Source organism: Equus caballus, chromosome 4 (assembly GCF_041296265.1).
Source record: "Equus caballus isolate H_3958 breed thoroughbred chromosome 4, TB-T2T, whole genome shotgun sequence".
NCBI lineage: Eukaryota > Metazoa > Chordata > Mammalia > Perissodactyla > Equidae > Equus > Equus caballus.
Genome location: NC_091687.1, coordinates 58,828,237 through 58,849,495, shown reverse-complemented (window position 1 = coordinate 58,849,495; position 21,259 = coordinate 58,828,237). Strand labels below are relative to the sequence as shown.

Below are 21,259 nucleotides of genomic sequence, written 5' to 3'. Positions count from 1 at the left end.
CTAAATTGTAACTTATGTTTTTAAGAATGAATTGGGTAAGTACAAGATAGGAGTCATCTGATTTGCAAGCAGTTTGTTTGAAAATGGTCTTGGAGTTTAGCACACTCCAAGCATAATCTGAGCTCTTTCTGTGAGAAGGAAAGTAAAAAATTTTAGATTTCCTTGACTGAAATGTTGTGTCTTCATATTCAGCTTGTTAGATTTCTCCTAGAATATTATATTTATATTAAATACTAGTTGTGTTGATCACTTCTTCCCATGTAAAACCCCTTCTAAATAAACCTGTCTTTAGATGAGTCTGCATCCTTGATCTCAGCTGTTGGACCAGTGGGAGATATCTGTCCCAAGGATGGCCAATCTCCGCGCTGGCTAGTGAGTTATAGTCAGGATCGAAATAAGGGACTGGCACAATCAAAGACTTAAAGAATTTAGATTTGGGAAACTGAGGAATACAGGTTTGGTGCAGAGGAGAGTGTGTGCCTAGAGCAAAAAAGTCATGATAGTTAGGATTAGAATAGCCATAATGGGCCATAGGCAGGATGAGTGAGTCAGGAAGCCGTTCAGTCTATCAAGAATGAGACAGATGCACTGAGCAAAGCAGCGAAGTTACAATAGATTGACTGCCTTTAGAAGATAGGGATCTAAATTCTAGTTTCTGGTTTTTAGATTCAATTTCCTTAAGTGCCTTTTGTGCTACAGTTCCTGCCCTTGGATTTCTGCAAGCTCCTTTGCAAATATTCTCCCTAATTTTTTTAGCTAGCATTTAAATAGCCTTGACTAAAATAGTGTGTAATTTATTGACAAGATAGATGTCCTTTAGGTAAGAGCAGCCAGGATGGTGAGATCTCTGGGAACTCTGTCACTGGGATGAGCACTTCTTGTTGAGATTAACATAACATGTGCCTCAGTGGTTCAGCATTATTTTTAAGTGTTCTATTTCATACTGTGGTTTGTGATGGGTTTTATGACCTGTGGTTTCCTGATGGAGTGAAAATATGTTTCTTGGTGATTTTATTATGCAGTTACCATTTCTGTTTTTTCTGTCTTTCTCCTCAGCTTTTGTAGAATGGAAGAGATTGTAAGCTCCAATATTCAAGATTAGTTTAAAGGTATTTTATATAGATTTATGCTCTGAATTTTGCCAACAAATTAATAAAAATCATCCCTTTGGATAGCATCAACACTATGAAAGCAACCTATGTTTGTCTTGTACTTTGAGATATGGATATTGGACGTAGGGATTTTGTGGTCTTCTACATATATCCCTTTATGTAACATTAAGATGGTACATTGTCTGAAAATGTCTAACAATGTAATAACGTTTTACTAAACTTTCTTTTGAATAATTTATTGTTATATGTGGATGTAGGATGAGCAGGGACTTTAAGAATCTTCTAGTTTATACCCTAATTTTCATGAGAGCTTTACTTAAAACATCCTAGACAGATGAAAAATCTATCACAGTCTTAAAGAATTTTGAAAACTGTATGTTTTCTCTCAGTAGCATATTTTATATTGAAGCTCCCAATAGTAAGAGTTATTCATTATTCTATCAAATCTGAATCCCTTATAGTATTGTTTGACTTTAAAAAATTGGTATTATATTAGTTGTCTTAAAATTTGCAAAGATCTTATACTATAAAGCAGAAAATGAAGATGAAACTTTATTCTTTTAACTGAAAATCAAAATGAAGTCATTTGACATCTCAGAAAAATTCTGTGGTGCTGGAATCAGAATATCCACATGTACTGGTGAATAAAAGCAACTTTTATATAATATAGTGGAAACTGTGATGGTTACTGTGGCATGTTGGTTCCATTGATTAAGTATAGCATTTATGATAGGATGGTTATTAGTGAGTTTTGTTTTGTTTTGTGGCTGTGGACTTCTCCAAACTTTGAATTCTAGCCAACCATTTCACAACATCTGCCATTATTAATAAGAGAATCAGGCAAAAAAGTATACATCAGCAGAATGTAATCAAATTTATTGGACATTCATAGATATGTCCTATTTACAATAAGTATTACTACAAGTTTTCAGAGAAAAATCTAATTCCTTGATGGCAGGGACCATGTCTTGATCAATCTAATATTCTCTGATAGGAATTAACACAATGCCTTGCACTTAGAAAGATATGCCCTAAATGTTTGATTAAGACAATGTTTTGGTTATCTATTGCTGCCTAACAAACCATCCCCAAACTTGGTGACTTCAAATAGCAAATTTTTTTTATCTCTTACAAATCCCAAATTGACTAGGTTTAGCTTGGCAGATGTTGTGCTCCATGTTGTCAGCTGAAGCTTCAGTCATCTGGAGGCTTGATTTGGCTGGAGTGTCCAAAATGGCTCAGTCACTTAGTTGGTACTTGGTGCTGACTCTCAGCTGGTAGCTCAGCAGGGGCCTTGGTTCTTTTCCATGCAGCCTTTGCAGCCATGATGGTTTGGGCTTCTTACAGAATGGAGGCTGGATTCCAAATGCATGAAGATGGAAGCTGTAGATTTCTTAAGGTCTGGCCTCAGAAGTTTCACAGCACTGTGTTCACTGCATTCTTTTGATCAAGTTCTTTTGACTTATAGGGGCAGCCCAGATATCAAAACGGTGGTTGACAAATAGCTTTTTTCTACCTTCTATTGAGTTCAGATCAGATATCCTTTCCCCAGACAAAATATTCTTCTGAATTCCTGGAGGATTTGAAAAGAGTAGTAAGATGGAAATGGGAAATGAGAAGAGGGATTGCTACCTTTCTTCTAATCCTCCTAGCTTTTCCAACAGAAACACACTGGCCTGGTTGCCATAGCACATTGCTATCCCAACATAATTTTATTTGTCCTTGCAGTAGGCAAATGATGCTTTGTCAAAAAACTTTTTCCATAGTAAAAATCTCTGCTCCATTTTTGATAGCCAGATACTTGTTTTGTGATTTATGAGGAAAATAGGGCTAAGTTACTGGTTTTCAGAAAGACTTCCCACACCTCTCTTACTGGCCTACATATTATATTTCTTCTCCCTGTGCCTTGAGAGGAAACTTTATTCACTTCAGGACACAGGTAGGCAGTGAGCAATCAGCAGCGCTTCCCTTCAAGCAACAGCACAGATACCCTGCTCTTTCATAGGATCTCCAGTTGATTGGTCAGTTTCTAAGCAGTAAAATCCCTAAGATTAAATTAATTTTATTCTGTAACATAATCTGAACATTTTCTTCTGCTCTGTTTTCCTGAAATTCAGCTAAGAATCTTGATAATCTTCTGGTGGTGCTTAAATTACTGCAGTGGCCTTATTTCATACGAAGTTTAAAACTTTGTAATATGTCACAGTCCATTTATAGAAATTTGGTTGTTCTAGAGATTTAGAGAAGCTTGATTTTCATAATGACATATAAAGCAAATAGTTATAAAAGATTTGGTGGTAATTTATAGTTAATACTTCATAGCAGTTTTATAGTGTTAGCTCTTAGAGTTAGGTCGTTAATCAATTTTGAGTTACTTTTTTATTTGGTGTGAAGTAAGGATCCAGTTTCATTCTCTTTCATGTGGATATCCAGTTGTCCCAGCACTGTTTGTTGAAGAGACTATTCATTCCCCATTGCATGACCTTGGCACCCTTGTTGAAAACCAGTTGGACTCTCAATTCTATTCCACTGATCTATATGTCTATCGTTATACCAGTACCACAGTAGTTTGGTTACTGTAGCATTATATAGTAAGTTTTGAAATTGGGATGTGTGAGTCTTTCAATTTCATTTTTCTTTTTGAACACTGTTTTGACTTTTTGGGGTTCCTTGCAATTCCATATGAATTGTAGTATTGGCGTGTCAATTTCTGTAAAAAGGCAGCTGGGATTTTGAGAGGAATTACATTAAATCCGTAAACCAATTTGGGAAGTATTGCCATCCTAACAATATTAAGTCTTCCAATCCATGAACATGGATATTTTTCATTTATTTAGATCATCTTTAATTTCTTACAATAATATTTTGTAGTTTTCAGTGTACAAGTCTTGAATTTCTTTTGTTAAATTAATCCCTAAGTATGTTATTCTTTTTGATGATATGGTAAATGGAATTCTTTTCTTAATTTCAGTTTCAGATTGTTCATTGTTAGTGTATAGAAAATGCTTTTGATTTTTTTAATCTTGATTTTGTATTCTGAAGCCTTGCTGAACTTTATTAGCTCTAATACATTTTTTTCTGTGGATTCTCTAGTGAATTCTTTGTGGATTTCTAGTATAGGGTCATGTCTTCAGTACATAGAGATAGTTCTACTTCTTCCTTCCTTCATTCTATTAATGTACTGTATTACATTGATTGATTTTTGTAATTTTGAATCATCTTTGCATTCCTGGAATAAATCCTACTTGGTCATGATATAGCATCCTCTTAAAATGCTGCTGTATTTGGTTTGTTAATGTTTTTTTGAGGACTTTTGCATCTATATTCATAAGAGATATTGACCGATAGTTTCCTTATGACGTCTTTGTCCATCTTTGTATCAGGGTAATGCTGGCTTCATATACAGAGTTAGGAAGTATTCCCTCCTCTTCTGTTTCTAGAAGAGTTTGAGATGGATTGACGTTAATATATTAAATGTTTGGTAGAATTCACCAGTGGAGAAGGAGCATTTAAAAGCCCTTATTACTTCCTGTATCTCTTTTTCCAACCTTATCCTTCCCAGGCTTTTCAGTCTGTCTGTTGCTTATGCTGACTGTTATCCCTAACCCACGCTGCTGTGGCAATATTTTTGTCTTTAAATACTTTCAGCATATGTCACCCAGGAAGCTGCCCTCACCTAGGGAATACTCTGTAATGGGCAAAACAAAGGCAACCCCTTACACTAGTCCCTCAAGGAGTAGCCAGGCAGTTTGAAACAATGCCAGTCCTTTGAGAATATGGTCCATGTTGCTTCATCTGTCGCTAGCAATCTGCACCAAGAATGCAGGCTTCTGTTTTTGTGGCAACTGCTGATCTGAGAGGTTTAGGATTGTAGGTGGGCAATTTAAAAATGCCCCAGTGCTCTCTTACCACAATGCAGTGGCTTCTTTCTTCACTAATCTTTCCCCTGGTTTTTGTACGTTTTTGACTAGATTACAGAGTTCTACAGGAGTTGACTTGACAGTTTTTGCCAGCTTATTAGTTATGTTTGTGGAGAGATGGAGCTCTGGAATTCTCTATTCCTCCATTTTGGTAACATTGCTCCTATACTATTTTTTGCAACTTCCTATAAATCTATGAGTATTTCCAAATAAAAAGTTTAAAAAATTATTCAAATTCTGTGAACTTCTATGGGAACAAACTGTGATGAATTCATAGAAAAATGCTATGTGGCTGTGGTCAGACTTTAGCTGTAGAAAATATTTTCTTCCTTCTTGAGTAGTTTGGTTTAGAATGTGACAGCAACAGGAATTGAAAGAAAGAGATAGAGATTATTACCCTAATTTAAAGATCTCTAAATCTCACTCTCATTCTTTTCTTGATTTCCTAGTTCTTATCATACTCACCTCTCATTTTGGCAAGATCAATGTCAGTTTTCCTTGTGTTAACTCAGGCCTCACCTTATGAATACCCTTTTGGGGAGATTGAAGAGGTAGGTATGATATGGTGGAGTGGAATTTAAAGGATATTTTATAAATATCTTCCATATTGAGAGTAGGATAAGTAGATATGAATAGCAAGTAAGGCAGGTGCAATTAGGATTTAAGTAGAACTGAACTCAATTACTGTTAGTAATTCATTAGTGAATTAGTGAACTTGTTACTTCTTTGCAGAGAATAAAGTTAAAACTTATAGTTATTTGCTTTGGAATTAGCTTTCAAGTTGTGGTTTCAAGTTGGAGTCAAGAAATCTGAGCAATTTTGAAAACTTGTTCAAGTTGCTCAACTAATGTATGTCAGCTTTATTATATTGACAGTAGCTATATATGTGTATAAAATAAGATAGATTTGTTTTAAAAAATTGCTTACAGTTATATGTAAATGCAAGCCATTCATTAACTTAAGAAATCTTTCTCAAATATCTCCTATCTGATGGGTACTGGATTAGATGCTGACAGTGCAACACGGGCAAACCCAGACTTGGTTCCTGCTCTTAAGGCACATACAGTCTAGTTGGTATATTATTTACATATGTTGCAAAAACAGGCTGCCCAGCAAATCTCCACAGCAATAATTTACTTCTTGCTTATATTACCTGTAGGTGATAGTTGATTAGTTGTGGCTCTGTCCACATGTCTCTCATCCCTGGATAAAGGAGCAGCCCTTATCTGGGACATTTGGTTTCCCCCTCACTCTCTGCACTCTATCCACATAGATTTCTTTCTTTTCCTTGAACAAACCTGATGGTTCATTTTCCAGGGCCTTTTCCTAAAAGATTCACTCTGCCTGGCACGCCTTCTCGTCCCCTCTTCTTTTCGTCCTGATTAACTCATACTTATTTAAATCTCAGCTCAAGTGTCAGTTACTTTGGGAAGCTTTTCCTGACCCCAAAGTCTGTTTCAACCTAAATTAATTTAAGGTGATCAGCCAGTATTTCAATTGATTACTAAAAAAAAGGTCAACATTCTTTAGAGGATTATAACAGAAACCAGAGTCTTTACAATATATCATCCACAATGTCCAGTATATATCAAAATTTATAGATATGCAAAGAAGGATGAGACTGATACTCAAGAAAAATGAACAGTCAATAGATACCAACCCCAAGGTGCTCCATTAATTGGATGTAGCAGAAAAAGATTTTAAAGCAGCTATTATAAATATGCTCAAAAATTAAAGTAAAATATGTTTAAAGAGTTAAAGGAAAATAGTATCTTAATGAATGAATAGGGAGTATCAGAGAAAAATGGAAAGTGTAAAAAGGGAACCAAATGGGAATTCTGGAACTGAAGAGTAAATAAATAAATGAAAAATTTCCTGAATGAACTTAGCAGATTGGAGATAGCAGAATAAAGAGGATACATCAATAGAAGTTATCCATTTGGGAGTTCTCTTCTGATTGTTCAGAAGAAATGAGAAGTAGGAATTAAGATCATCAGCTGAGAGTAAGGATGGGGAGGAGATTTTGGAGTTTTGAGGATCAGGTCAACTGTATGAAACAAGTAGGAGAGTGGGAAAGTGAATGGACTATAGGGGAACACTGTGTGATTGCCAGGCAACCTTAAGGGCCCCACTTCAGGTTTTTGGTGATAAATTTTGTGTTATTTTAGTTGTTTTCTCCACCTTATACAGCTGTGTGGGTGCTGACATGGACTAGGTGGAGAGTTGTATTTTACCAGGATTGTATTTTGTCAAAGGAGTAAAACAAGTAAGGGCAAAGGAATTGAGAGAGTATATTCAAAATCGTGATTATAATTGACTAAAGAATTTGAAATGAGTAAGGAGAGAAAGGAGAATATTGGGAGATGACATTAGGTCTTGGTATGATCAAAAGATTTTAGAGTCTAATCTAATGCATAAAAGGGTGTGCTGAAAAGATAGGAGAGATCAGAGTGGGTAATGACAAGGGCAAGGGTGATGGTTCTGTAAGTATCATCTGGGGACCTCTTGGGGGTCCCCATGACCCTTTTATGTGGTCTGCAACCTCAAAACCATTTTCATAATAATACTGGGACTTTTATCTGCCTTTTTCACTCTCGTTCTGAGTATACAGTGGTGCTTTCCAGAGGCTACACAGTAAGTGATGACTAGTGGGATATGTGATTATGTGTTCTTGTATTTTAAAAATTTCTGTTTGGTTTTTGAATACAGTAAATATCAATAAATATGATAAAACTCCATGTATGGTATACTGTAATTTATCCATTGTACTCTTGGTGGACATTTGGTTTGTTTTTAGTTTTTGCCTATTTACAGAAACTCTTGCTGTGAATATTCCTGAACACGTCTTTCAGGGAACATATATCCACATTTCTGTAGGGTATATTTTTATAGGTAGAATTGTTGCTTCCATAGAGTATGCCTGTATTCAAGTTTATAGGATGTTGCCAAAGAGTTTTTCAAAATGTTGTATCAATTTACATCCACACTAGCTGTGTGTGAATGTTCTGTTTGCTCCATATCTTTTTCAACACTTGGTATTATCCTTCATTCTAGCCATATTTGCAAGTGTGTATGTGTGTCTATGTGTGTGATATATTTCATTGTGGGTGTTAATTGACATTTCCCTGATGACTAACAAAGTTGAGTACCTTTCATATGTTAAGTTTCCATTTGGATAAGTAACGTGCTTGTTTTTCCTTTTGGATTGTCTGCCTTTTTCTTAATAATTTATGAGTTCTTTATACATACTGGATTATGAGACTTTTGTCAAATATATGAATTGCAAGTATCTTCTCCCACTCTATGGCTTTGCCTTTTCCTTCTCTTAGAGGTATCTTTTGATGAATAGAAGTTCTTCCCTTTTTTTGACCCAGCTTTATTGAGGTATGATTGACAAATGAAAACTGTGTATATTTAAGGTGTACTTGATATTTTGATATATCACAATCAAGCTAATTAACATATCCATCACCTCGCATAGTTATTATTTCCTTTGTGTGTAGTGAGAACACTTAAGATCTACTGTCTTAGCAAATTTCAAGGATACATTATTATTAACTACAGTTACCATGCTGTACATTAGGTTGCCAGAATTTATTCATCTTATAACTGAAAGTTTGTACCCTTTGACCAACATCTCCTCATTTCTCCCATACCCTAACCCCTGGAAACCACCATTTTACTCTCTGTAACTATGAGTTTGACTTTTTTAGATTCCACATATAAGTGAGATCTTGCAATATTTGTCTGCGTCTGGATTATTTCACTTAGCATAATATCCTCCAGGTTCATCATTTTCTTGCAAATGGCAGGTTTTCCTTCTTTTTTAAGGCTTAACAATATTCTATTGTATGTATAACCCACATTTTCTTTATCCATTCATCTGTCAATAGACAGAAGTTCTTATTTTTAATAAAGTCCACTTTATCTTTTTTTTTTTTTTACCTCCTTATGATTAGTTCTTCTGTGCCTATTGTTTAAGAAACCTTTACCTACCCCAAGGTTATGAAGATATCCTCCTATGTTTTCTTCTAAAGTTTTATGTTTTACCTTTCACACATGGATCTGTGATCCATCTGGAACTGATTTTTGCATATGGTATGAGCTAGGAGGTCCTGGTTCTCCTACCCACACCCTATACCATGTATCTGTCTAGTTGACACAGGCCCATTTATTATAAAGGCTATCCTTTTCCTACTGAATTACAGTGTCAATTTTGTCATAGATCAGGTGACCGTGTGTATGTAGGTCTGTTTCTGGCCACTTTATTCTGTTCCACTGGTTTTTTTTGACCCTTATGATAATACCACACTGGCTTAAATACTATAGTTTTAGTTAGTTTTATAATAAGCCTTGATATTTAGAAATCCAAGTCTTCTAGCTCCATTATTCTTCAGATTGCTTTAACTATTCTTGATCCTTTGTGTATCCCTCTTGATTCCTTTTACTCTTTTAAAAATTAGTCTTAATTTAACTAGAGAGTTATTTTGAATTTTTGTAAAATTTTACATTCCAGTTCTCTGTAAATTGATGTAGCATGGTTCTAGTTGTGATAACTTTCTGTTTTAATTTACTAGATAAACAATGGATAAATATAAAACTCATGTGCATTTATATTTTCTTTGCTTCATTTTTCCTCACAAAAATGTATAATATAACAGGATAAAAATAGGTAGATTCAGGCAGAAAGAAAATAAGAGTATAATATAAAACAATAGAAAAGATTAATCCAGGCCTGCTTTTTTGTGGACAGAGTTAGGGCAGAAACTTTGACTCCCATTTTATTAGAATCAAAGCAAAGAGAATCAGTTTTGAGATTCACAGTATCTATAATATAAAAGCAAATCAGTTACTCTAAGGAAGAGTTTTTCCTGGTATTGAAAACTGAAGATGTGAATTTTCTTCTCCGTTGGATTTTAAAGAGGATAACGTGTGATCTAGCAGTGTTTTCAGTAACATTTTGGACATAATTCCAAAGCCCAGTTTATCTGAATGGGCAGTTCTAGAAAATCAGTAATATGGTACAGATATGTGGTTTTCTGATAGACTGACTTGATTCTTCATAAAGGAATGTATAGATACATATATTTTTTTCTTTTTTTTTTTCGCTGAGGAAGATCTGCCCTGAGCTAACATCTGTGCCAATCTTCCTCTATTTTCTATGTGGATCACCTGCCACAGCATGACCACCAGTGAGTTGTGTAGGTCCATGCCTGGGAACTGAACCCAGGCCACTGAAGCAGAGCTCACTGAACTTAACCTTTAGACCCATATGTTGGCCCTTATATATTTTTTTCTTAACCATGTTTTTTGTGGGAATTAGACAACAGAAACCTTAGAATGTATTCTGTGGCAAGAATCTGTGTTGTTCATTAAGGCATATCTGTATGCTTTGATAGACAGCTGAACAGAGGCTAAATGAATTGATATTCTTCAATAATAATAATGCATAGTAATAATACTTTATTGCCAGGTACTGTAATAAGTGATTTATTTGTATTTTTTCATTTAATCCTCACAATAACCCCTTGAAAGTGGGTACCATGGTTATTCCTATTTAATAGATGAAAAAATTAAGTCAAATAACTTGCCCAAGGTTATATACAAGTAAGCAATAGAATCAAGATGCAGTTTCTGGCAATTCTGCCTCAGTTTCTACATGATAATGCTGATGAAAATTAAGAAGCCTAATGCAGGATTTGTGCCAGAATTAGGAGCTTAGGAAATTCAGATAGAGCTAAGGTTTTCCCTCAAGAAACAGTTTCATAGGGCCTGGCCCCATGGCCTAGTGGTTAAGTTTGACACACTCTGCTTTGGAGGCCCAGGTTCGGTTCCCAGGTGCAGACCTAACACCACTTGGTGGTGGCCATGCTGTGGTGGCAACCCACACACAAAATAGAGGAAGATTGGCGGCAGGCCGGTGGCATAGCAGTTGAGTTCGTGTGTTCTGCTTCAGCAGCCCAGGGTTTGCCAGTTTGGTTCCTGGGCATGGACCTATACACTGCTTATCAAGCCAGGCTGTGGCAGGCATCCCACATATAAAATAGAGGAAGATGGGCCTAGATGTTAGCTCAGGGCCAGTCTTCCTCAGCAAAAAGAGGAGGATTCACATTGAATGTTAGATCAGGGCTAATCTTCCTCAAAAAAAAAAAAAAAACGAGAGAGGAAGATTGGCACAGATATTAGCTCAGGGTGAATCTTCCTCAGCAAAAACAAAACAAAACAAAAGAACAGTTTCTAAGTCTACTCTCATATAGACGGATGGGTGAAGAAAACCACATTGTGCTTTGACAAAAGTTTTGCTTGAGATAAATTTGTTTTGTGTTTCCTTTAGCTTCCTTTTTTTTTTTTTTTCTTATTAATGCTTAAGTAAATCCCATTCTTCTGAATAACTGTTGTTGAATATGGTCATTGTCTTGGATATTATCACTTTTATTTCTGTTTTGTGAATATTAAGGTTTCAGGGAATCAAGTTGCTTCCTAGATAGATTGGTACTGTTGTAAAGAACTGAAATATAAGCAAATTAAATTACTTTAATGCTTTCTAAAAGGCAATTTTGGATGCATGTCTTTTTTATATTTTCACAGTTTTAAAATATTTTCTGCAGTTTTCTTAAGATGCATGATCTATGTGGAATTATTTAATTGACACTAGTGGAACTTGTCCAGTGTGTTTTGCAGCTGGCATTCCTGACAGCTAAATGAAAATTGCAGATCCAATTTCATCATGTTATGATATTTATACTTTTTTCAAAATTCTTGCATTTTAATGCTTGTTTGTGCACATTGGTTTTGAAATGAACCCAGTAATTTATGTTTGAAACTGCTTTAATTTCCCAAAATAAGTAACTAAATTTTATAGGATTACTTCTATCTGTAGTGATCTGGCTACAAAGAAAATATGTTCAAAATTTTAACATTTTTCTATGTTAATTTTCAGGTTGAAGGTTTAGAACAGATGTGGAAAGATGTTCACTTCAGAGAAAGGGGTTGTGGAGGAATGGTTGTCAGAGTTTAAGGTAATATTTACTGTTTTAATATAATAATTATATTCCAAAGAAGGTTTATCTGGGGTTAAATTCCAGTGACTTTTTACTTTTTATGACTGAAAAGCTAAATATCTGTGGAAGCAGAATATGTTCCAACATATCTTAATGATCTTTTCTAGGAAATCAATTCCTTTTTTCTCCCAAGTAGTTCAAAGAGTTTGCTTGTTTTCTTCTCTTCATGACAACACCACAAAGAATGGTTACAGTCTCTGAATGTTGATGTCACTCCCTCCAGTCATCATCAAAGATTCAGTGTTGAAACGTTTCTCCCAATTTGAGGGGCAATGGGAGTAGACATGATCAACAATGAGGAGAAGATGGGAAGCTATTTGCCCAGCTTTCCGCCAGTGGATCTTCATCTAGTTGGCTAACCCAGTGCCTATATAAGGGGTGTATAACTTTGGTTAGTTGACGAAGAAAAGAAAACTTCTGTTTTATTGTCTCATGAACTCTTCTCTCCGGTAGCTGAAATTGTGTTGCTTTAACCAGCTAATTACCTTCTCCTTGTCCTCTGAGTCTCATTGTTACACATAATTATGTGAGCTTCATGATCTGGAACGACAGGAATGAAGGTTTTGGGCTACAACTGTCACTTTTTTGTCCAGCTCAATCAGCCCAAGATCTTTAGGGACAAATGTATAGTCTGACAAAGTCAGACTTACTGGCTTGTTTCAGTGAGAGAGACTACACAACAGATACCATTTGGGCATCTCACCAAACAAAGAAAAAGGTAAAATTCCTACAGGATTTGGAGGAAGGGTGGAGTTTAGAAGAAATTTATTTTGTATTTTGAAGGGCTCAATATAAAGCAGAACTGTGTGTAATGGGATCAAAATCTGCTTTGGACTGTGAAGAGAACCCAGGCTCCTGTTGTCTTGGAAACCACAAAGTTAACATCTCTGTGGAATGTTGTGTTCAGAAACCACTTTTCTACAACTCTGCACCTAGGTGGGAAATCCCCAACCTACTTCTCTGTTTCAAGGTGACTTAGATCCTCCGGGAAGAGTAGGATGTTTCATTCTTACTGATACATGTTTAAACAGAGAAGTTTTTGATATCTATGATTTTAGATAACAAGGCTTCTCAGTGAGTAAGAGTACAGTAGTCAATCAAAAAAAGAGGTTGTTATGACACTTTTCAGCTGCAGTATGCCCTTGAGAGAAGCAATGTTTTCTGTTAATGTTGCAGCTGGCCTTATTTGTCATTGTTATCTCATCCTGATGAATGGCTGGGCAGATTTTTACTTTGTTAGCTTTTATAGTCACGAATTGAATCTCCTTCTGTGGATCCCCTAAGTCATCATAAAGTGATGTAAATATTATAAAAATGTACTCTATATAGTGTCTTCTTCGTATTTTAATAGTTTGATTGAATCTTATATATGCTTTTTTTTCCTGCCAGTGTTGTCTTTGTGAGTAAGTGTTCAAGGTGTTTTTAAGCCTCTTTCTTTCTGCTTCAAGAATGTTTAATATGGTTCATTCTATCACATTTTTTTCTTTTTAGCCACTTGATGGAAGTTGTCAAGTTTATAGTTGAGTACCACGTCTAGGACAAGTTTAGTGGTGAAGTCAAATTTGCCAAAGCAAATATCCAGTTGGCCATTCTTTAATATGGGAGTTGTGGAAAGAAGGCATGTTAAAGGATGGGGCATAGGGGAGGGGCAACTATTAAGGCAAATAATTGAAAATCATGACTGATTCCCTTCCCTTTCCATCTGTTTATTTCCTTCCCTTCCTAGCTTCCATATGTAAGTCGCCTAGAGAGTGCAGTAGTGAGGGGAAGGGGATAATGAAGCAGTATGGACAGCAGTGTGCCCTAGTGTTTGAAGAAGTGGGGGTTGGAGCAAAGGGTTGTAGAGGTGGCATGTAGAAGATTCAGCAGGGCGGTTACATTGGTAGTTTGGTTACTTTGAGCAAATAAGTAAATACATGGAGAATAATGGGAGTTAGGTTTCTTCATGTCTGAGAAAGGAATTAGAATGGAGAAAGACAAGAAAGAACCCTAAGGTGTTGTATTAGAATCAGAGGAATCAGTGTGAACTCATGGGTCTAAATATGTATATGATATATTTATGTATGTGTATCTGTACATAAATGCATACATGTATTTCCTAGCTTTGTTTACTGAGAGAGCCATGAAGCAATGGCACTCCAGTAGCAATGAGTACACCAAACTCCCAGATCTTGTTTTCTAAATACCATCTTCTATTAAAAGAAACTAGGATATGAATAAACAAAGTATGATCTAAGTAATATTTTATCAATATAACATATTATGTGAGTAGTGATATTTTATAAAAATTTTCGTAAATTTAACTCAAGGGTAAGGAAATTTTGCCATTGAGAGGAGGGGAGTGAAATCCTGGGACCTATAAAATAAAAAGAAATTTAATTTTTCTTTAACTCCCGAAGATTAAATTTACCCAATTTTCAATCAGTTTGATATAGCAAATGTTTTAAATTATTGTCATCTATATCATAGCCAGTTTAAGGGAAGTTATTTCCTATTCATTGGTTAATTTAGTAGGTATTCCTGAAAATTATTTTGAGAACATTATTCTGAATTGTGTTAATGTGTGTTGAATTCAGCTCTGTTTATGTTTGATAAAGAGATTAAGGTTATCAGGCAAAATCAGCAACATACTAAATGTAATAGAAGATAGAAAGTTCTTGAGAACAAATTTCTTAAATACTTTTAAAATAGAGTATCTTGTCTTTTGAAATGGTTTGTGATGTTAATTACATATTTTGGTTAAAATATTTAAGAAAGGAAGTTTGGGGGTGTATATATATATTTTAAGAAGCCTCTGCTTGGTTAATTTAATAACTATGGTGCTAATAAGGCCAAGGTCATGGTGATTGATAAAGTGATACGGAGTACATTGGGCTAAGAAGTCAGAGCCATTTGATCTAATCACAATTCTTCCACTAGGTGGTTTTATGATGTTGGACAAATCATATGCTTCTTTAGTCTCAGTATCTTCATCAGAAAAATTGAAGTAGATGCTCTATGAAGATGGTTTTAACTCTACACTGTTCCATGGTCACAGTCTGAACTCCCTTCCTCATAACCTCACTCACTTTCTCTCAAATGCACAAAGGCAACACAATCTGCTTGTGCAAGTGTTGGGTTTTTTTTTGCCTTTGGGAAAATTATTCAGTATCTATTCTAGCTATGGGCCCTTGTTCGTATTCTCTTTATATACCAACAAAGTCATTAGACTGGGATTTCATTATTTAAGATTTCATGAATAGTTCAATCTCTATCTTTTCAAAAATTTATTTGTAAAATATTATCTTTCAGATTGTTTTTCTTATTATTATTCAGATGTTATTGTTCAGATGTTTTTCTTAATACGATGTGTAGATTTATCTAGCAGATTTCCAGACTCCTAATTTTTTCAATTTTCTGGTAGTCACTGAATCTCAATATGTGACTCAAAATCCTATCTTATGTGTGATGTTGTTAAACCAGAGCTGTTTTATTTATTGGTTCTCCACCCATCTGTCTGTCTTCATTAATTCTCCTCCACCCAACCCATATCACCTCCTTACATTTTTTTTTTTTTAAAGATTTTATTTTTCCTTTTTCTCCCCAAAGCCCCCAGTACATAGTTGTATATTCTTCGTTGTGGGTCCTTCTAGTTGTGGCATGTGGGACGCTGCCTCAGCATGGTTTGATGAGCAGTGCCATGTCCGCGCCCAGGATTCAAACCAACGAAACACTGGGCCGCCTGCAGCGGAGCGCGCAAACTTAACCACTCGGCCACGGGGCCAGCCCCCAACCTCCTTACATTTTTTAAAAACCGTCTGCCAAACGGTACTTTTATTAAACATCTGTCTTCTTCAGATTTTGCCAAGACTAATTTCCCATTAGTACTTTTTTTTTTGTCTCCAGTTCTGTCTTCTGAAAAATGAGAAAGCTTAGCTGGTATTTAAGAAGGCCAGTACTTTTGAACTGGTACAGTACAAGAAAATTTAAAGGTTTGCTGTAACAATGTTTAATCCATTAGGCTCCTTTAAATCTTAAGTTTTTCAAAACACTGTTCATAAACACAGCAGTTATATTTTCTCTCCTTCTTTAGACAAAAGTAACTTTTTCCACCTTCACAAAATGAAATAATGACAGAATTGTGATAAAATGTAATAGTTCACTGCACTAATTTTTGGGAGACCCTTCCTCTCATTTAACAGTATTAGCCTAAGTCTAGAATATTTTCTACAGCTTATCTTTTCAGAAAAAGAGCTGTCGTTTTGCCTTTGGCTGTTTCACAGAAAATATTTTACCTCATGAGGGTTAGTTGGTACATAAACTGAAAACTGTAATTCACGTTTTTAATGTTCCGGTTTTAGCCTAGAATAGTATATATAATGTTATAATGATCTTTCTATTCACTAATAGTTTAAGATTTATATTTCAATTCACTTAGTTTTAAATTTTACAGTTAGACACATACACATATATATATAATAATGTAGTTTCATATATAATTCAGACGTATTTCCATTCAGGGGATTAGAAATCTGCTGCTTGTTTGACTATGATTTCCTTACATATAAATTCTCCTAGTATTAGGTTACTCTTGATCAAATAATGGAAATGGAATGTTCCCTGGGGATCTTTTGTTACCTGCTTTTGAAATATTGAAGAATGCCCTAATCTCCTCTTTATGTAAGCAGTTGCAGTGGAAGCTTTTTTTTCTGCTCTGGATAATGGTAGAAGGTTCCCAGATAGTTCACATTTACTTACCACTCCGACAAACAAAACTATCTTATTAAATTACAAAAAGCATCTATTCACTTATATATCCTAAGGTGAAATGTGACCTATTTTTAAAGAATCTGCTGAAGTGTAAACAGTGACAGTATTTATTTCTTATTCTGTTCATCCATAATAAATTCCTTCAGCAAAGGATTGAGACCTTGTGCTGAGTGCTGTGGATGGAGAGACAAAAAGATAGTTCTTGACCTCAAGGAGCTGGCAGTAAAGTAAAACTGAATCAAATATCCTTAGTATAAAAAATTATGCCATTTACTTTTCTGTGTTTATTTATGCACACACACACCTGTATATACTAACCATAACCCATTTTAAATCATGAAATACTAGGATATGGGACATGTAAGTAAGAGAGTATATCTTAGACTGACTGTTAACAATATCTTGAGATTATCATTTGTTGATTGATTGATTGATTGAAGTAATTTACATGAGAAAGAATAGTGACTTGGGAGACAGATGTTGTTAAGAAGTATACTCTATAGGGATAGATTTTTTTATCGTATGTTATAATGAAGTGTTTTGTTTTGTTTTCAGATTTCTCTACTCCTTTTACCTAACATGATCTGACTGGAGTTTTCCCTCTTCTCGTTCCTCTCAGTCATGGTGTCCTTTCTGAATGGGTGGTACTGGCAAGCTGTGACTAATTGTCCATGTTGGTTTTTTTTTTAAGATTTTATTTTTTTCCTTTTTCTCCCCAAAGCCCCCTGGTACATAGTTGTATATTCTTCGTTGTGGGTCCTTCTAGTTGTGGCATGTGGGACGCCACCTCAGCGTGGTTTGATGAGCAGTGCCATGTCCGTGCCCAGGATTCTAACCAACGAAACACTGGGCCCCCTGCAGAGGAGCGCGCGAACTTAACCACTCGGCCACGGGGCCAGCCCCTAATTCTCCATATTTTAAATGGCATTAGGAAAACTAGTTTGTTGGTAGCATGGCTATCTTTTTCTCCAGTTCTAAGAGGTTTAAAATTTTCCAGTTCTGTAAAGTAGAAGAGCCTTACCTAACTTAACAGTCACAATATGTAACTCAGGAGTGACTTTGCTAATCTGTGCCTTTAAACATTTGAAGGTTTGAGACATTACTAGATCCTTATACAACATATTTATTAAGAAGCAGGATCAGTAGCGCTAATGAAATTTGTAACTTGTATAATGCTACAAAAAATATATCTCTGGCTTTAGATATGGTTTGTGTTCTCATTTCTAACCCCAAACTGTGATCAGAGATGAAGTGTTGTTAATTTATGTTCCTGTTGATGATAAGAGGATTAAATATATTTTTTGTTTTATTTTTGCAATTTTTTTGTTGAGATATTCACATAACATAAAATTCACTGTTTTAAGGTGAAAACACAGTGGTTTTTAGTGTATTCACAATATTGTGCAACTAACACCAGCATCTAATTCTAGGACATTTCTATTACCCCCAAAAGAAACTCTATACCTGTTAGTCACTCCTAATTCCTCCTCCCCTCTCCTCTCCCTGGCGACAACTAATCTATTTTCTGTCTATGGATTTGCCTATTCTGGACATTGCTCAAAAATAAGATGTATTTTTTAAAATTTGTTTAGACACTGCCAGAAACATCTTTACCAAATTACGCCACAAATTTGAAAGACAAGAGTTCTTTAGTTTCATCTCTCTATAAAGTTATCCAGGAACCACAAAGTGAGGTAAGTGCTCTTACACATTATTGTGCTGATAGTATTAAGTTGATTGATTTTTAATTTTTTATTGTGCAATATAACATATATAAAAGTAAGAAAAGTATATTTTTAAAGAACTATAATATATATTGTAGAGTGTTTAGCTCATTACCCTTGAGAAATGAAGTAGAAGGTATAAGAGAAGACTATGTTATGTCCAAAAAATGGCAGAGTGAAAAAAAACTATAATAAAAAGAATTCCAGTTTACCATCCCCAGGCCAAGAAATAGAATTATTACCATATTCCAAAGCCATCTCTGAACATGTTCTTCCTCCTCATGTATCTATCTACCTGTCTTGCTGGAGGTAGCCTAGAAAGTTTGGGTCACTACATTCGTTTATTCATTCAGCAGATATTTGTGTGCCCAGTATGAGCCACCTGCAATACTGGGCAACAGAAAATCAAAGATGAATAACACGTGTTCTTTATCCTGAAAGAGGAAAGGGTGAGAAAATAAGTAAACACATGCTTTCAAAGCAATGTTTAACTGAGTCTAGATGGATATGCACAAGTTTTCCAGGTGTACAGGTAAAAGGACATTCCAAGTCATAGGGAGAGTGTATGGAGGCCTGAGAAAATACAAGGCGTTTAAGGAGTGGCCAGTAGTTTGGTACAGCTGGTGCTTTTCCCAATCTTTCCTTCTTTCCTTTTGCCCTCCATCTCATTTCCTCTTTTTGGATAGCAAATTTAATTTGAAAATGATAAAATGATCTGTACTTTAGATTCTAGTGCTTATAAATCTCATCATTCATAGTAGAAATAGAAAAGGATTGGAAATAGTGTGGATAACAAAAAGACATGGCATTTGGAAAAAAGCAAATAGGCTGATATAGTAGTTAACAGGAGAGGATAAGACGATGGTAGGAACTGAAGCTGGAAAGACAGGTTTAGGTGGTAACCATGGTGGGCCTTGAATTCCATAAATAGTTTAGAGGGTTTTTTGCACTGAAGGGATGACTTGATCAGATTATTGTTTTAGGAAGGTGGCTGTTTGGAGGGTAGATTGGAGAATGGAAAAGTGGAAAGCAAGAAGACTAGGGGGCTATGAAAATAGCCTGAGAGGAAGCCCCTGAGAACCTGAACTAGGGCAATGTCAGTGGGAATGGAAGGAGATGGAGCGAAAGGGAGAGATGTGAGGTATGTAATTTTTTTTGTGCTTGAGTTTGGTAGATGACATGATAGGCTCTAACACCGCTAATATTATTATTCACTGATAAAATAACTGTATCCTGGAGTCCAGTCCAATATGGACCTATGTGCCTTTGGGATAAAACTATCAAAACCAGAGTCTTTGGTTGTTTGAGTAGTTTACCCCTTTTGGTGGGAATCTGGAATAACCCAGCTTCTGATTATGCATCATAGATTTTAGGTGCTGAAGAAAAGATTAGGGATTATATTGACAAGCCAAAAACTTTAACTGGAATAACTGACTAGAACAATGATATTTCCTTATCCCTTCCTCCTGCCCAAAGCTTCTTAATTTGCATAGAACAAGGTAGCTTGTTTCCTTGAAGAGTTTTAGTTTTTAAAGTATTTGGTTAGAAGCTGTTTTAAGGTCTTCCATGTTTAGTTGAGAATTATTTCACCAAATAAAGTATACTTATATGCTTTATTAGTATTTTTAACAAATTAAATCTTGTTTATCATTTACTGCTTAGTATTTTGAAAGACTTAAAAGTTATGCCTCTGATGAAGTTGTCTTAACTAGGCTACTCTGGATAGGCTACTCTTTCCCATCTTCTATCCCTGCTTTAGTCATTTAATGGCATTTTTTTTTTTTAAGAGTTTATTTTTTTTTCCTTTTTCTCCCCAAAGCCCCCGGTACATAGTTGTATATTCTTCGTTGTGGGTCCTTCTAGATGTGGCATGGGGGGCGCTGCCTCAGTGTGGTTCGATGAGCAGTGCCATGTCCGCGCCCAGGATTTGAACCAACGAAACACTGGGCCACCTGCAGCAGAGCGCGAGAACTTAACCACTTGGCCACAGGGCCAGCCCCCCATTTAATGGCATTTTTTTTTTTTTAAAGATTTTATTTTTTCCTTTTTCTCCCCAAAGCCCTCCAGTACATAGTTGTGTATTCTTCGTTGTGGGTCCTTCTAGTTGTGGCATGTGGGACGCTGCCTCAGCGTGGTTTGATGAGCAGTGTCATGTCCGCGCCCAGGATTCGAACTAACGAAACGCTGGGCCGCCTGCAGCGGAGCGCGCGAACTTAACCACTCGGCCACGGGGCCAGCCCCCATTTAATGGCATTTTTATGTCACATTTCTATTACCAGTAGAAATCAATCTCTTGGGGTACAGACTTTTTACATATGAATGGATTGTTGTAAAAGTTCATTTGTAACTTAGGTGTTTCAGAATTCAGAGTGTATTTTAGAATGGAAAGTAGGTACCTGATGATTAGGTTCTCATTAGATCCATCAAAAGTCCATTTAACACAAGAAAATATGTTTGAGGTGCAGTTTTCTCTAATAGTACTGTAAAACCTCCCCACCAAATATAACAATGTTCCCATGAGAAAATACATTCAAGAATTCAAACCAGACAACAGGAACACAGCATGTTCTAATGCTCCGTTGCTTGTCTCAAATATATTCAAAGTAGGTAAGTCAAACACTGCCTGTATTTCCAACATTTTATGTCGGTTTATTCCCTCCTGACATTTTTCAGCTATGTTTATAAAGAGTTCA

At 35.7% G+C, this 21,259-nt stretch overlaps 1 protein-coding gene across 6 annotated transcripts in view; it reads left to right on the top strand.

Annotated features, from left to right (window-relative positions):
• The window catches only part of HYCC1 (hyccin PI4KA lipid kinase complex subunit 1), a 75,334-nt gene that overhangs the window by 20,864 nt on the left and 33,211 nt on the right, over positions 1–21,259 (top strand). For 4 of the 6 annotated variants that reach the window (XM_001916123.6, XM_005609256.4, XM_023639357.2 and 1 more), the window contains exons 2-3: positions 11,973–12,051; positions 18,435–18,536. In XM_001916123.6, the coding sequence (XP_001916158.3) occupies positions 12,001–12,051; positions 18,435–18,536 (153 nt within the window). In that variant the 5' untranslated portion in view covers positions 11,973–12,000. Of the gene's footprint in view, positions 1–11,972; positions 12,052–12,878; positions 13,064–18,434; positions 18,537–21,259 lie in introns of those variants that run through there. The other 2 variants (XM_023639358.2, XM_023639356.2) reach the window with 2 other exon arrangements.